Source organism: Mus caroli, unplaced genomic scaffold (genome assembly GCF_978045245.1).
Source record: "Mus caroli unplaced genomic scaffold, Mus_caroli_1 scaffold_19, whole genome shotgun sequence".
Lineage (NCBI taxonomy): Eukaryota > Metazoa > Chordata > Mammalia > Rodentia > Muridae > Mus > Mus caroli.
Genome location: NW_028227274.1, coordinates 69,537,301 through 69,554,593, shown reverse-complemented (window position 1 = coordinate 69,554,593; position 17,293 = coordinate 69,537,301). Strand labels below are relative to the sequence as shown.

Sequence of the window (17,293 nt, the reverse complement as noted above, 5' to 3'; positions counted from 1 at the left end):
AATTCTTCTGTCTAATATGTATCTCCATTTGATATTTTTATTAGTATCCATGTTTTATCTATCTGTGTCTGTCTGTCATTATACTTAGATCAGTGCTGTAAATTGAACCCAGTGCCCGGTGTTTGATAGGCAATTAGTCAAACCATAATGAATGACTCCAGCCAAATAATGTAAAATATTGATACAAATTAGATGTAAGTATCACATGAAGATCTAGTTGACAATTCAGGTCTAACAGGTTTTTTAATGGCTCCATTTTTTAAGTAAGATTATACCAGGCATAACATATGTGTAGTCACAGGCTAAAGAGTAAAGATAGAAGTGTTAACATGGCAATCTCTGTATTTTTTGAAGATCTGACTGTCATTTGATTAGAGAATAATGGTAGTAAAACATATTCATAGATGATAAATCCAAAACGACTGTGTCAACTATTTAAAATTTTGCATAGTAGATTTGTTTTATCCCAGCAACATACCTCTTCTTCTTAATGACTAGGTCAAGTTGCAACTTTTACAAGTTTGCTGCTGCTACTGTTGTTGTTGTTGTTGTTGTTGTGTGAGTGTGTGGTATGTATATACAAGTTCAGGCATACCTGCCATAAGAACATGATTGTGGAGGCCAGAGACAACTATCTGAAGTTGGTTCCCTAACAGACATACACAAACACACACACACACCACACAAACACACACACATGCACACACACACACACATGCACATGTGCACACATACACACATACTCACCCATACCATAGGTTCTGGGGATGGATCTCAAGTAATCAGGCTTGCACAGAAGTCAATTGTCCTTGCTGAGCCATCTTATCAGCCCTCAAGTTGTATATTTGTTTAGGATGTCCTCATTTAAGATTATGTATGTTTGTATGATAGGCTAAAGCAGAAGAAATATGTTATGAAGATTATGACAACTTCATGCTTATATTTAAGGAACATTGTCATAGTAATAGGTGAAGTCAATGCTATAGTTCATTGATGTTACATCTCACTTATGGCATTCATCTATATGGAAAACATTCAAGCTAAATATACGTTTTGAATTCCGTTAATTTATGTCCACTTGCACAGTTTCCTGAAAATGCTTGTCTGGATAAGATAAAACCATTTATGAGTTAAGAGACTGTCATTTATTCAGGGCAATCAGATATAATTTGGGAGAATTGTTTGCCCAAATGAGGTTACTTTATTTTGCTCCAGTCTTTACAACCTCATATGTAAACTCAGAAAATAACACAGGATTATTTTAATAAAGAACTATCAATAACTCCTTTGTAGGGTGTGTGTGTGTACACATGCATGTGTGTGTGTGTGTGTGTGTGTGTGTGCACGCACAAGCGCACACAAGCACATAAGTGGAGGTCAGAGGAGAATGTCAGATATCATTTGCACATCAGACATAGGCTACCTGTTCTGTTTTAAAAGAGGATTTCTCACTGACCTGAAGCTTGCTTGTCTGAGTGAGCTAGGCTAACTGGACAGTGGGCTGAAGACTGCCTCTTCCTCACCAGCGCTGGAATTGCAAGTGCACACTAAGCAACCATACATTTTACATGTGTTCCCAGGCTCAGACTCCAAAATTCATGATTGACATGTTATGGACTGAGCATTCTCCCTAGGCTTCAACCACTTTCAATACGTAATCTCATTTAATCCTTACCAATCACTCTTACCATTATCATTTTCCAGATAAACAAGCCGAGAAAGGGTCAGAAAAATCAAGAGATTGCATAAACTAGGGATAGCTGAATGTGCAGGGTTCCTGTGTCTAGTTACACACTTTGATCTCTGGTGATTAGTAACAAAAAAAGATATTGAGAACAAATTGTATGTTTAGGTCATGACAAAGGAAAATAGAGTCATGTTAAAAATGAGAAGATTGTTGACTTTTTAGACTATTTACATTGTTTCATATAAACAAATGATCCTTTTGTTTCTGACTACATATGCTTTGATACAGTTATATATTGACCCAGGTATGTATATTGAAATAGGAGTCTGATTGAAAGAATAGAGCATCTCACTAAGAACAGTAAATGAGGAACCTGTGTCGTTACTTTGATAGACTATAACAGAGACAAGTTTTTAATTCCTGCTTTTTAAATTTTGATATGTTTTCTTTTTAGTTTTTTATAAGTACATCACTTTCTCCTTTCTCCTTCCCCCCCTTCAACCCATGTACCCCCTTTGATGAATGTGTGTGTGTGTGTGTTTATGTGTTTGTGTGTGAGTGTGTGCATATGTGTCTTCACATGCTTGAGGACATGTGTCCTAAACATATAAATATAACCTGCTCAGTCTGTAGAATGTAGCTTATATGTATATATCTTCAGGGCTCTTTACTATTGGAGAAGCAGTTGCTGTGCTCTTCTCCACTTAAGGAGTAAGAAAAGACATTTCTCCCACTCTCGCATGCCTTAGTTCTCTCTAGTTCTGGGTCTGAGGCTGAGGCCTCATGAGCTTGGTCTCTTCCATATTAGCATGACTGTCATCCTTGTTCAGGGGTTATGTTGATTGGCAGATATGTTGGTGAAACTTCATGGCTGTAGCTTCCCTGACACTCTGTAACTTTTGCGTGAGAGCTCTTGGTTTCAGTTCTCAGCAGTTTTCTTTGAGATGGGCTGGCCAACTCAATAAATCCTTATAAATATCTATTGGATGTTAACCACAATGAAACAGAAATATTGCTATATAATAAGCAGAGTTTTTAAAGTACATTCCAAAACAATTAATTTAGGTTAAAAAAAAACAATTAATTCTTTTTCATAGTAGAGAAAAATTGTCATTCAACAGACTTCATGTTTTTACATATTTTCAATGAATATCAAAATATGTTTTTGACAGTTTGTTCTAATCAGGACAAAATGGATTCATTTTTGTTCAAAAGATAATTAATAGTAATAAAATACTCTCCATTTATCCATTCAAAACTTTGTTTTACTGAAATATCTAACATTTCCTTATAGAGCAAACAAATATTTCTTATAAGTTCATGTGTCTTTGTCTCAATTTAAAGCTTATTTTTGAGTTATTGTACCAGCCTTTGCAGCCTGAACCAAAGGCTTAGCAGACAATGAGCTCCCATGATCCTCTGTAGGTTGTGGATGAAAAGTCAAGAGCTCCCTGCCTGATTTGGAATCCACTTGAAGTTAGTTATGACTCATAGAGCTTCATCCAGCAAGGCCTTCTCACAATCTGTCTTCCATTCAGGGGAGATAAAATGGCTGCATTCTCAGTGTCAGAATCAATCACCACACATAGAATGAATGACATGCTAAAGTCAAGGGCAGCCTGCTGGATTTAGTCTACACAACAGAGATTGCTCCTTGAATGTTTTATGCATGACTTTCATTACCCCGTGTTTTCTATTCCAGGACCCACCCTTCCCAAGACTCATGTTAAAACAGCCTCCCTTGGGCTAGCCGGAAAGGCAAGGTCCCCTTTGCTTCCAGTGTCTGTGCCAACAGCCCCTGAAGTGTCTGAGGAGAGTCACAAGCCAACAGAGGATCCAGCCAGTGTAAGAAGTTTTGATCACAGTTATGCTGCTCAATGGGATCTAACACAGTCAGCATGCGTTGTTATATCGGGACATTGTTCTTACCCCTTGTTTATGCTTGAATATGAACAGAAAACTTAAAAGAAAAAGGATATATACCCAGAGTTTAGTTAAATTAAAGATATACTTAAGGGCAGCCTTATATACAAGAGCATTAACTATCAGATCGTACAATCATATATGCTTGTTTATATATACAAGCATATATGTGTGTGTGCACATAAGAGTCTACACACACACACATACACACACACATACACACCTGTGATTACTATGAAATATCTTGAAATCCTGTAAACAAAACTATGTGTTCATTATTTAACTACTATTTAACTGAAAGCTATATTCTAAGGAATTTTTCTGAAGTTGTCATTGCTTCTATAATCATAATGTGCACATGCAAGTGTGCACATACACACACATATTCCAGAAGAAAATACAAAATGAAGATACAAAATCATTGTTTGAGAAGAGAAAAATGGCAAAGATGTGGGATACTAGGAATTATTCAAGCTAAAAGGGAGTTGGGCAAAAGAAATGAAGGGGTAGAAGAAGCTCTAATAGAAAGGAAGTCTGCCCAGAAATATTACATGGAAACCTCCAATCTTCCAACCCAAGATAGAAAATCAAGAGGATAATATAACACAGTCATATGAAGGGGGACAGTTGTTCAGATGCTGAGCAGGTAATGGGGACCAGAGGATTGAGGAGTGGAGAAGATAGGCTGGGGGTTAGACAAAATTTATGTGAATAATCCTTTGGAAATAACACTGGCATGTTAAGCTAACTAAAAATATGTTTTGAAACTAAAAAGAAAGGTTCATTAGTTAAGGAAGGGAGATTGTCTGATAATGATAAAATGGAAAATAGAAATCTTGAGAGGAAAAAAAAAAACATTGCTATCCGAAGTTCACTATGACATCCTGAAATGGGGCTGCCTACAGGCAGAGCTTTGGAACGTTGCTGTGCTGAGGAGTGTTCAAGAGGAAACATTTCAAAGACATTCATAGAATTAACATATCAGATACCTTGACTATCAGGATGGGAAAAAAAGGTTATATTCCTAATATTACTTTTGTGGGTTTTTTTTTTTCCCCAAGCATGGATTGTGAAAAAAAATTGCTGCTATAACTAATTTCTGTTACCTCATGCCCTGAGACATACACCAAGTTTCCAAATGTTGCAATGATAAAACTTTAATAAATAACCAAGGACAAAAGCAGCAACTATAATCAGTCCTTGATAAGCCTATAAAACTACCAGTTTCCTTGACTAAAATTATTTCCATCAGAAATCTGATTGTCAAAACAAAAAGATTAGTTTATTTGAATAACAAGTAATACATTTTTCATGACTTCTTAAAATTTTCAACATAACCATTCATTTTGAACCATGAAGTAATATAACATGAAAACTAAGGAAATCAGTAATGTATATCTTTCTTCTGAATATTCAGCAGAAGGACATTACATGCTTAGCATACCTCCTACAAGATTAAAATTTCAAGGCACCTGCTCCTCCCTTGTCAGAGTACAACTACTTATTTCAGTGTCAGTCTAGTCACAGGATTTGTGGCCATGTCTAAATTTAGGTTAAGATACTAAATTTACAAAGTGCTTCTTATATGAGAAGTCCTCATTCTAATGTCAAATGGCCTGTTTTACACTGAAGGCTCCCTGAATATAGTGAAAGCAATGGGCAGAGTATTAAAAGCAGTGAGACATGTATATGAAAGGTAAGGCTGAAACAGGACACATTTAGATCAGCAGCTTCCTGTAAAGTAATAATGTGACTGACCCCCTGTATAAATTTAAATTTTTCTAGGTGCCACATTAAAAGCAAAAAATTTAATAAAGTTTAATTTAATGCTGTCTTATTGTTTAATCCAATTTTTCAAAATATTAACACTTGATAAACATAAACCAAATGTCAATTTGGTATTTTTCCATCTGTTTTCACATTATGCATTGAGAATTAGGTATGTGACTTATATGTTAAACACATATATTTAGACCAACTGTTTTTCAAGAATTAAATAACTGCATTCAGATAAACCACCCAGACAAACAAAACATCAAACCTGAAAATGGTTGGCCAAGGACCAATTCGGTAGCGCCAAAGGCAGAGGCTGCTACAGCTGAGTTGAAGGCCAATCTGGCCAACATAGAGAGTCAAAGACATTCTGAAGTACATGATGAAACCCTGCCTTACAAAGAAAAAGGAGAAAAGGGGGAGAAGAAAAAAAGGAATCATGAATGGAACAAAAATTTGTGATCAAGTAATCATTTTCCAATCTCTCTCTTTTTGTACAAGACAATGTGTTGAGCCAATGGGTTACTTTTCGATCCATGGTCAATTCTGAATGGCATATGACCAAACTGTTCATTAACATGTTCTAAAAGAAGCTCATGGGTTGATGCCATGTGCCCATGTATCTTGAATATTATTCGGTGGATGACAAGTTTTCTGAGGATCCTGTAGAAAAAAATTTTCTGCAGATCTCTTGGTATGATGGACATTGACTTAGCAAGATTTTCAGGGCTCTCTGACCATGATATTAAGTAGGGCTTATTGGCTTTATAGAGTACAAATCATGATTTGGAACATTGTCTCAATCTTATAACTAATTAAAGTGGATGGTTGAGGATAATCCAGAATTACACTCATGCCTATATTTATTAACACAAACTATATTTAAGAAAGGGGGAAGGAGGCAATGATTACTTGTTGATTATTCACCAGCAGGCAGCACCGAAGTATTGGACATATTCCCATTTGGCAAAGAAAAGACTAGCTAAAAGCAGGAAGTATAAAAATGTTCAAATTATTTCTTGATAAAGTCAAAAGTTCTAAGACCAGTAACTGAATGTATTAGATAAGTAGAAATTCTGGAACTCACAAATAATGTCACACAAGGGACTCACAGTGAGCGAAAGGTGATTGATTCAGTAAGAGTTGTACAGGTAAGCTTCTTAGTTTATACAGAATTTATATCACAATGTAAGCATCCCTTCACACCTATGCCAAGCACTCTGGCTTTGGACATAAAACTTTGTTTCCACTCACAAGCTAAAGTTATAATCTATAACATTTCTGATCAGTCAAGAAATCGTCAGGTTGCCATGCAAAATTTAAAATCTATGTCATGCTATTAAAAAAAGAATACTGCTGATGCTGATCTTTAGATACTTTTTAGATGCCTATTTATAGATAGCCAATCAAAATGAAGAGGAACTACTGTGTTAATATGGATCACGGGTCAGACATTGTGACATGCAGGGAGCATGCTAGGGGATGCTCAGAATAAACTATAAAATAGGCACCATTATCATTTCACAGACAAGTAAAATTATACATCAGAGAAATCTTCTAACTTGTTCACTACTACAAAGCTAGCCATTGGGAGAATATGACTTAAAATAGTATATTTTTAACAGTGAAGCTTTTTTCCGTTAAAGGTGTAGAGTACATGGAAGCAGTATTCAATAGCTTATTGGTACCTCTTTTGCTATTACAAGTTCATTGAGTTAAAATATTCTGAGAGCTGCTCTACCGTTCAGTCCCTATGTAAATCTCAAGAATAATATGTGACCCAACTTACAGCCAGAAACTAAGTGGATCCATCATGGTAGGAGCCTACCAAGACCTCATCCTGACTCTGTTCTCATTCTCTCTCCAGGTATATGAACAGGATGACTTGAGCGAACAAATGGCAAGTTTGGAAGGGCTAATGAAGCAACTCAACGCCATCACAGGGTCTGCCTTTTGACACTCATTGCCAAAACGTTGAGATCTTCTGGGAACTTTACAGCATACCAATTATCCATAAACAGCACACCTGTGTCCAAAAACTCTTACCAGTGTACAGGTCAACCATCTGGACCATTCAGTTAAGGAACATCTGAAGCACTTCAGAAGAAAACAGCATCCCATCCTATATGGACATCAGGAATATACAATGATGGTCATGAGGTCCCGAAGATGCATCTTCACTGCAAAGTCAAGGCTGAAGCTGCTAGCATAGTTCTGGGTCTTTGTCACTGCAGGGACCATGGTGTCATAACTAATGCCTACATTTTCCTTCAGTGAGACCTTTCATTTTCTGTGTAGGTCTAGTCTCACAAGTGCATTATTTCAGCCTGTACCATGCCATAACAAATCAATACAAACTCACTATTTTTTTCAGCTACAGAGCATCCATGGTAACTCTCTCACTCCATAGCACCAAAGGATTGGATATTTTCCTGACAGCATAAAAGGAAATAAGTGAATAAGCAAAAGGCAGTGAATGCTTGTTTATAGCTCAATCATTCCATCTCACACAAGTGGCTGATGTTAGTGAGTGGGTATAAACTTTTTACCAATTTTAGCAAGTATTTGTAAATCCATCCTTGATTAACGTTTATGTCTAGCAAGTAGAAACTTAAAAATCCTCAACTGGTGGCATCCTGCCAGCAACAACACCTTTCTAGAAGGAGAATACAATATGCAATCTTCTCAGACACGTGGTGATTGTGTACTTGAGCTTGTCATAGGACATTTTTCGATTTCAGTGGCTTCTATGCCACTCCACACTGTGATGGCCTGTCTGGGTTTCACTAAGGCTTCTTCTTCAGGAGTTTGGCCAGAAAAACTCCACCATCCTCCATCCCCAACCATTCCCCTACTTCTCCTGGGCAAGTAGCCTTAGCTAAAATGGCCAACTCCATGCGTCATATATCCTGTGTCCCCAGTATCCCTCTGTGGAGATAGTAGACTTCCTGAGAGCGAGCTCAAGAAAGAAAAGGAGCATGAAAAACCATATCCCAGGGTACCTTTTCATGAGTTGATGTCCCTTCCACCAATAGCATCTTCATTGAGTGAGCTGTGCCAGGCAACATTGACAGATGTTGACCACAGGTTTCTGTTGGCAAGGCAACCTTCCATCCCATGCCTAAGACAGAGTCAGGGAGGAGAGAGGGGTGGGCGCCACTTCACATCTACACATCATAACTCCTGTAGGTATTTTTCCATGCAGCATCTAAACTGTGGACTAGAATTTTAAACTTCTATCGCCATGTATCTACGGCTTGAAACCAGCTGAATATAAGAACATTCTGTGCATTCCCTTTTAGCCCATGAACTTTCAGCGGTATGTGGAGTTAATCCCTATTTATGCAGCTGAGTCGCCAAGAGGGAACTAGTTTGCATATTTATCAGTTAGGTGACTTGAAAACTTGATGAGAGTTTCAGCTGAATTATTCCTTTCAGCTCTGCCTTTGATTTCAAGCTTGAGTAGGTCATAATTTTAAGAGAGCATGGCAAGGATAGGATCTTTACAACCTAATAGCTCCTTTTATTAGGTGGGTAATTATATATGAATCCCTGAATGAAATATTTTGAGCAAAATGGCACTGTAACAGAAATAATAATTCAGATTATTTTTTTACAGTTTTATGTCGGGAAGGAAATCTGATGTCAAAGAGAGGGCTTGTTCAAATGGTTCATTAGAAAGTCTGGTCCATTTGCAAAACGTTTCCTTCAACAAGAGTGCTTGTTCAATTTACTGAAAAATTTTTTTTTCTTTCTGGAAGTACTTTCGAGGAACTATGTGATGTTATTCAATGGGACAGAATGCTTTTGTTCAATATTTGGGCACTGAGGTAGACAACAGTTGACTGACCTGAAATAAAGTATTTCTTATCATAGCAATGAATACTTTAAAATAATGCACTACTTCAAACTGGAAGATGTTTACTGAACTACCATAACTCCCCCCACTCCCCAGAGTGTATCCCCTGTCTAATAATAAAAAGAAAGGAGAGCCACTTTTTAGAGGCATTTGATATCCATGAGAGTCATGCTACAAACCTCAAATTTCAAATTTCATGGAATAAGTTATAATGAAAGCTGTTCTGTAACCTCTAGTTAGAAAGTTAAGACAACCAGAATTTTTATAAAACTCGAGGTTTTTCAATCTTTCAATGATGTCAGGGAATCCAATCTTTAAAACTTGGATGTATGCTTTCCATTTTTAGTCAGAGTTATATTCCCTCCACAACTCTTGAAAATTTCAGTAAACAAATAGTTTATTTTAGCAGTTGGTGACTCTTAATAAGTCGTATTGCCATGCCTTGAATATATATTGGAACCATGAGACGAGACTGGTTTCATTAACTCAGTGATTTCAACATGTATTTAGTCCAATATGGCTTCTGCTGAGCTCTTGTTCCCATCATCTTTCCAGTGATTCACGTGTACACAGTAAAATTCCCCAGGGTTCCAGGTGGCAAGCGAATTCCCAGGTCTGTGACTGGTGTGACTGAATTTGTCTAGCTTGTGTGTCTAGCTCACTCCATACAAGACCCTTTAAACTTATAAATCTCTTTGAGCCCCACAGGGCAAAGCTGAAGAGGCAGCCAGCATCTCTGCCACCAGCAGTTAGTTCTCTGGAAATGGGAAAAAACACCAAACTTGGCAGGAGGACCCAGGTTTTTATACACAATGCTCAAATGAAAAGCAAGAACCTGCTTTTAAGAACTTTGCTATTTTTTTTTCTATTTCATTTTGATAAGAAAGTAATTTCCATTCCTCCAGAAATTTCTGCATTTGCTTAAACTGACAAAAATAAAGAGGGTTCAGAATATATTCAAAACATTTGTATAATGCTCTAGTCAAAAGTTAAGTATTTCTTAGTGCTTATAGCTGCCTCCATATAATAGACCCATAATCTTCTAGAATATTTAAATAATACAGCTTTATATTTGGCTGTTATTAAACACATACTCAGTTCAACAACCCAGAAATAAAAAATTCAAACCAATGCTGTAAGAATCCAACTTACTTAGGACTTTCTTTAAGGAACTGGATGTAGTAGTAGTAGTTTGGATTTCTTCAAAATGAAGGTTGCTAAAAATGAGGCATGTGCTTAGAAAAGGTGACAGTTACAAAAAGAGACTCCAGATTAACGTTTTTAAGCCAAAGCTTGTCATTCATTGGCTTTCCCAAGAAACAACTCCCCAAGCATGGGTCTTTCCAAGATACCCTCAGAGTTTGATCTCAGAGATGATTGTCGAAACTTCCCTCTCCTTTGGAGCCTTCTCCTAACTTTTTTGCTCCAGTCAAAAGTTAAGTATTTCTTAGTGCTTATAACTGCCTCCATATAATAGACCCATAATCTTCTAGAATATTTAAATAATACAGCTTTATATTAAAGAAGCATCTACAAATGGAACACAGTGTCTCAGACATGATAGATGCACAGTGAGTCCCACGAACAGTTACTTACGTCTTAAGAGGCATCCTGCTACTTTTCATAAAACCTTAACCTGGGTTCTGGAAGTATTGGAATGCTTATATCCAGTCAGCAAGACATAGGAAATGGAAAACTCCCAAGTCTTGCGTGAATCTAAAGAAATAATAGTATGTGGACTTCAAAAAGATACAGAGCAAGTGTATAGAATCTGTATATTCTACCTTTCTTATCTAGTTCTCTTTATGAAACCACAGGATGTCCCCAAAGGCCAAAATTTAGTATCAGGGCCTCATATACCTGGGTAGATCTCTTTACTGAAATGTACATGAAATAAATACCTAATAAAAAAATTCAAAATAAAAAAGAAGAAGAAGAAGAAGAAGAGCGAGCCCAGGGCACTGTGGATCCTCTGAAGCTACCACACATTCCTTTTCTAAACTCAAGTTGAAAGCAACATTCTCATCATTTGTATTCATCTAATTATTTTCAGAAATCATTTAAATACTACTCAGACAAGCTTTGTACTTTAATATTTTTTAAGTCATTCGGATACTTGAGAAAAATCACGGATAGGTGTTTTGTGTGATACTGCCTACTGCCAACGAACAGAACATATATGTCCCCAGGCCCCAATCTACCTTGTGGTTCAAATAAAACTGCTTCCAAAAATATTTGATTTGTAACAGAAATGCTATATTTCTTGTCAGTGAGGTTAGATAGGAGACAATGCCACACCCATATCAACAAATGACATAACTTCTGATCTGGCCTACCCCTTCTGCCATTGGATAACTCTTCACTGGGAAGACTTCCAGCAACACAGCAGCACTCTGAAGGGTGTTTTTCTCTTGCTCTCAGTTTTGTGCTTTACCATCTTATGATTTTTTTATTTTTTGGTTGAGAGGAGAGCAACAGCAAAAACTGGGCAAGGAATAGCAAACACAAGAGGCATGGGCCAAGGGATCTCACTGTGTGTTAGATGTGTATTTTCAGATGCAAGAAAGGAATGTTGGCGAAGAGGAAACGTGTGTTTTTTTATTATTGTAGGGTAAACCTGACGATTCTGAACTTTGCGAATTGTCAGCTTGTTTGGGGGAAGGGCGGGTGGGTATGAGGGGTACTTTTTATAAGTAATATTTAATTTATTATTTAGAAGTGGCTTCTTTTTGGATAATTTATGATACAAAGGGAGATACGGTTGGGATCTAGGCATGGCTGTTAAAGCTGAAGTGTTTTGTATCTCAGAAGGACCGCTTTAGAAACGGACTCTCCAATGCTGAGCCTGAGGGAATGAACATCCAGGCCAAGCAAAGCCTTCACTAAAAATTCCACCATCTCCACCTTCTCCCTATCGAGGGTTTCAAAGACGATAACACCAAACCTAAAGTAACGCGGATAGCATTTTCCAACCCAGTGCTATTCATTCTTTCCAAGGGCTTTGCAACTCAAACCATTAGTGTGATAGTGATGTGCTTATTTGGTAGAAATGGGTATACTACAGCTTTAATAGCCTTAGTGGAAAGAGAAACTTTTTGTTGTTACAAAACACTTTTTTTTTTCATAGAAAGGTGTTTTGAGCCTACAAAGAGTCTCTTGGAATTGTCAGACTCTAGCATTGTTAACCAAATTAGAGTAGTGATTGCAATATTTAAGTGTAAATGTTGTTCTATGAGAAAGGAAGCTTGCTTACAGTTTAAAACACGATGACTGTTTCTACACACGAACTTGTATACCACTACACAAGGAAAAGGGGGTTTTGTAATCACTGTAGAACAGTCTCCTATTCATTTTTTATAGAAATGTTATTCCAATGGTGCATTTTTTTGTTTAATAAATAAAGTTTTGATACAAAATTCGTTATTAGCGTTATTCCTAGTAAATGACTATTTTTCTCCAGCACCCAGCAGACACCAGCTCCAGCCAGCCTTTATCTAGACTCAGGATACCTACGATCGATCTTTTATTAACACCTGTGGCAGTACATTCTCAGTGCTTTGTCATATCTTACTACATCCTGATACACTTTTCTGCACACTCCCAGTTTGCGTCCAATCATGGCTGTTAATATCTATGTCACTTTCTTGCAGCCCTGTCCCAGGCTGCCAGAACTTGATCTATACTTCTGCGTGGGAGAAATAGAAAACTCAGGTTCCCCACCTTACCCATGACAACTAAATAGTTCAAGTGCTTTCCTCTAGATCAGCAGTTTTCAACCTGTGACCCGTGACCCAGAAGGAATCATGTATCAGATATCCTGGATATTAGATATTTCACATCAGGATTTATGACAGTAACAAAATTATGGTTATGAAGTAGCAACAAAATAATTTCACCGTTGCGGGTCACCACAACCTGAGGAACTGTATTAGAGAGTTGCATCATTAGGAAAGGTTGAGAATCACTGCTCTCTAGACAAAGACAGAAGTCTCAAGTTACTTTGCCACAGACTCATGTTGGGCTCTAGGTTTCACCAACCACACAAACACAGATGTCAGTCACACAGGGGTAGTTTATTGAGCATAAACCTCAGGACTGATTGAACAGAGCCTCAGGCTGGATTCAGCAACCTAGCTATGACACTGAGTTAAGATTCTATGAGGTTTTAAAGCTTAAAGTCTACAAACACTTGTGCCAATTTATTCTGCCCATCAGGATTTAGGGACGGGGGATTTCCATAGGAACATGTATGTCTTTGTTGTATATTTATCCTGCTCCCACTAGTTGGGATATTCAACTATGGCAAGGGACTTCACTTATCTTATATTCATGCCTTTGCTTTCCAACCAGGATGTCAGTTACTGATGGACATTTATGTCTCTTTCTGCCAAGTAGGATGTCAGTTCCCAGGGAGGTCTTGGGAAATTAAACTTTACTCTAAACCACCCCAAATGGAAGTCTTATTTGAAATAATGTCTTACATCTCTAATGACGGGGTCCTTTGCAGGGCCAGCATATATAAGCAAATACCATAAAACCTTATATACAGGTGTAGGGTGGGCTGCTGGATGGTTGGTTCTAGTCCAAGTTTATTGTGGGTAACTATATAAAGCAGTTCTGCTGACCTCTATCATGACTGGTTTCTAAAGTCACAAAAACTTAACAGTATATGTAATCAACTTGGCACGAGAAAGTTTCCTAGTAACTGCAGAAACATATGAGAAAGTTTTCATATAATGGCCAGCTCGACAGGTAACAGTTACCGAGGCCTTAATGTTTTACCTAGGCCTTAACATTCTATTTAGGCCTTAACATTTTACCTAGGCCCTAATAGCTCATTCTGCTGAGAACGTGTTCATGTTTAGCTTTCTCCTTTTCTCTCCACCACAACCATTCTTGTGCCCCAATGCTTTCAGCTGGAGGCACTTGTGATAAAGCACTATAACACACATCTTCATGGGAGGGTTTGTTGTCAATGAATTCATCCACTACGAGGTCACTCTAAATCAATGAAGTATATTTCCCATTGTCTTAATATTCCATTTTAAGACAAAACAAGATCATGGGGAGGGGATGAATGTGTCTTTCATAATATAAAAATTATAAATATCAATTATACTAAGCATTGAAGTGCTCTAGAGGAACAGAATTTATAGGACGTGTGTGTGTGTGCGTGTGTGTGTGTGTGTGTGTGTGTGTGTGTGCATATGTGTGTATGTGTATGTATGCATGGATTTTATTAGAGTAGCTTACAAAGTATTGTCTGGGCAGTCCAACAATATCTATCTCACACCAATGAGGCTGAGAACTTGGCAGTTACCTGTCCACCAGGATGGACATCGAAACAGTCACTGGCACTGGAATCCTGGAGTGCCTGTGGTCTTCAGCCCACATTCATTCTAATATTGAAGAATGAACACTGCAGCTACAGGACAGATGAACTTGTCAGTGAGGGTGAAGCCAAGTATACAAGAGGCAAAAGTGTCTTTTGGCATGTCCTTTTAACTGGTCTGCTACTAGAAGGTGCTACCTGCATTTAGGTGGGACTTCCAGCCTTGAATCTAATCAAGACAGTCCCTCATTGGAGGGCCAAGTGATTTGCAGTTAGTTGATTGCTGATTCATTCACATTGCAAATTAAGATTAGCCATCACATATCCACCCCTTGTCAACTTGACTTCCAAGGACATATCCAAATGAAAATGAGAAGGTTCCTCATTTCGCCTATCAAAACATCATTATCCTACATACAGTCATAAGTATATATATATATATATATATATATATATATATATATATATGATAACAAAAATTCCTTCACCAATGGTTTTTCTTTTAGTGTTTAATAAATTAAATATGATAGATTTGGTGTACTTAACCATTGCAATGATCTCAAATGACACTACATTATATTGTAAAGAAATAGGGGGAAGAAAATGCAAATATCTGCTTAATGGATGTGTATATGTGCACAAAACTGTTTTTTGAAAAATAGGACAGGACAGAAACAGTCACGTCAATTCTGAAACTTGTCATGTGACTTTAGCTGGTATTTACATTCTTTTACTACCTATTCTGCATTGCTTCTACTCTTAACAGCAACAACAACAACAAAAAAGCAAATCTTTATTCTTTCCCTGGAGATGTGACCCATAAGTTTCATCACTGAAGGGTGTAAGACATTTGTCATTCTGGCAGAAATACAAGCCCATTTAATTCAAAACTTCTATGCCATCAGAAAAGAGAATAATGGGAAGATGAATCACTCACTTCATAGTGGGTCTTTAGAGGTGATAGTGGTCAGTACCATTCTCACTGCCACCTCTTGATTCTTGGACCTGTGAGGCATGGCTATATGAGAAATAGCCATATAATGAATGCTGATTCAGAGCATATACAGTCTTCTGTACCTCCCTGCTCCAGACTGTTGGTATTTAAATGCCACTGTAACTGTATCCTTAAATAGCTATTCCACCATTCTAGGAAGCAGACTGCTTCAAGATGGTGTGGAACACGATAAGGCCAGTGGAATCCATTGCTATGGGTCCACTACTGCACCTTTTGCCTGTGAAGTGAATTCTTTGATAAGAAGTGATGCTGTGTGGATAAGATGAAAGATAAGATGTTTGTTTGCTGACAGTTGTTTGGGCAGAAGCATTACGGGCAGGAAATGAAATCTCAAAACCAAACTAAGTATCAATTCCAGTAATTACAGAGTGCTGCCCTTTCTGTAATGGAAGTGTCTTGATGCAGTCAACATAAAAGTTACTCACTGTCTTATTACACCATAAATTGGTGCCATATCAGCGACTCAGTATTGGTATCTGCTCCTGGCAAATACAGCAGTCAACAGCAGCCATATCCAGGTCATTATTGGTATGTTATCAATCAAGTCCATGCATACACCCTCCCTCCATTTCTGCCACCATGGCCACTTTGTTCATTGGCCCATTAGACAAAGATTAGGAAGGCTAGAAAAAAGGCTTGCTTGTAAACAGTCTGGATCATCTTATCTGATTATTGAATTCCTCCACAGCTTACATCCTCTTTTGATACACATTCATATGGGGCACATGAATCTTCATGCTCTTTGCAGGCATCAATTTAGATGCTGGGAATTCTCCCAGCCTGGAGAGGGTAGAGATGGGGCACAGAAGAGGACTCTGGTATGGCTTTAAAGTCTAAGGGGCTTCGGACATTATATCTCTCTAACTATACTGAAGAGCTGATGATAACTTCTAAAATGTTCTAAAAACTCTCTTGCTCTTTCTGAGGGTCGGTCAGTTTTGACATGTAAAATATGCACCCAGGTTTAGGGAATTAACACCTGTAGCCTAACAGCAGAGGATTAAGTAATGTGGCCTCTGTTCTAGCTCAGCAGGAACTGTGCCCCTCTAACTTTTAGCCTGCTAGGTGGAAGTCACAGGAAGGAAAGGGGGGCACTTTCAGCTCCTTCAGTTGTTCTAACTCCTCCATTGGAGTCCCTGCACTCAGGCCAATGGTTGACTGGGAGCATTTGCATCTGTATTTGTGAGACTCTGGCATAATCTCTCAAGAGAACGTCATACCAGGCTCCTGTCAGCAAGCTCTTCTTGCCATCAGCAATAGTGTCTGGGTTTGCTGTCTGCAGATGGGATGAATCCCTAGGTGGGGCAGTCCCTTGATATATATAAAAATACAAAGTAGCTTGCCAAGAAACCTTTCAAGTCTTATAAAAGATATCTCCCACAAGGCTGCTAAGTCTCACGACTCAGTCTATTTTCTTTACCTTAGTTTGAAGTTATTTTCAACCCACATGAATATATCCCTAATGCAGGGAGAACTATTCATAGCAATGTGTGCTGACCTCTATGTTCTTGAATTATTCATAGCAGTACCTTGTATCTTGTTTATTTGGGTTGTATTTCTGCCATTTGTGTTGAGTGACTCCTTTGAGCCACAGTTAGATGAAAAATTATCAAATACAGACCCCAGCAGCTTCATGCATCTATAGTGATTGCTGTGTAAATTGTCAAAGGGATTTATTTCTTAATTTCTTATTCCCCAGATCAC

At 37.8% G+C, this 17,293-nt stretch overlaps 1 protein-coding gene across 1 annotated transcript in view; it reads left to right on the top strand.

Annotated features, from left to right (window-relative positions):
• Dcc (DCC netrin 1 receptor) overlaps positions 1-11,882 on the top strand; it is a 1,083,530-nt gene extending 1,071,648 nt beyond the window's left edge. Inside the window, exons 28-29 of the mRNA XM_021150630.3 lie at positions 3,390-3,532; positions 7,251-11,882. Of these exons, the coding sequence (XP_021006289.1) occupies positions 3,390-3,532; positions 7,251-7,340 (233 nt within the window). The 3' untranslated portion in view covers positions 7,341-11,882. The remainder of the gene's footprint in view (positions 1-3,389; positions 3,533-7,250) is intronic.
• The last annotated feature ends 5,411 nt before the right edge of the window (positions 11,883-17,293 follow it).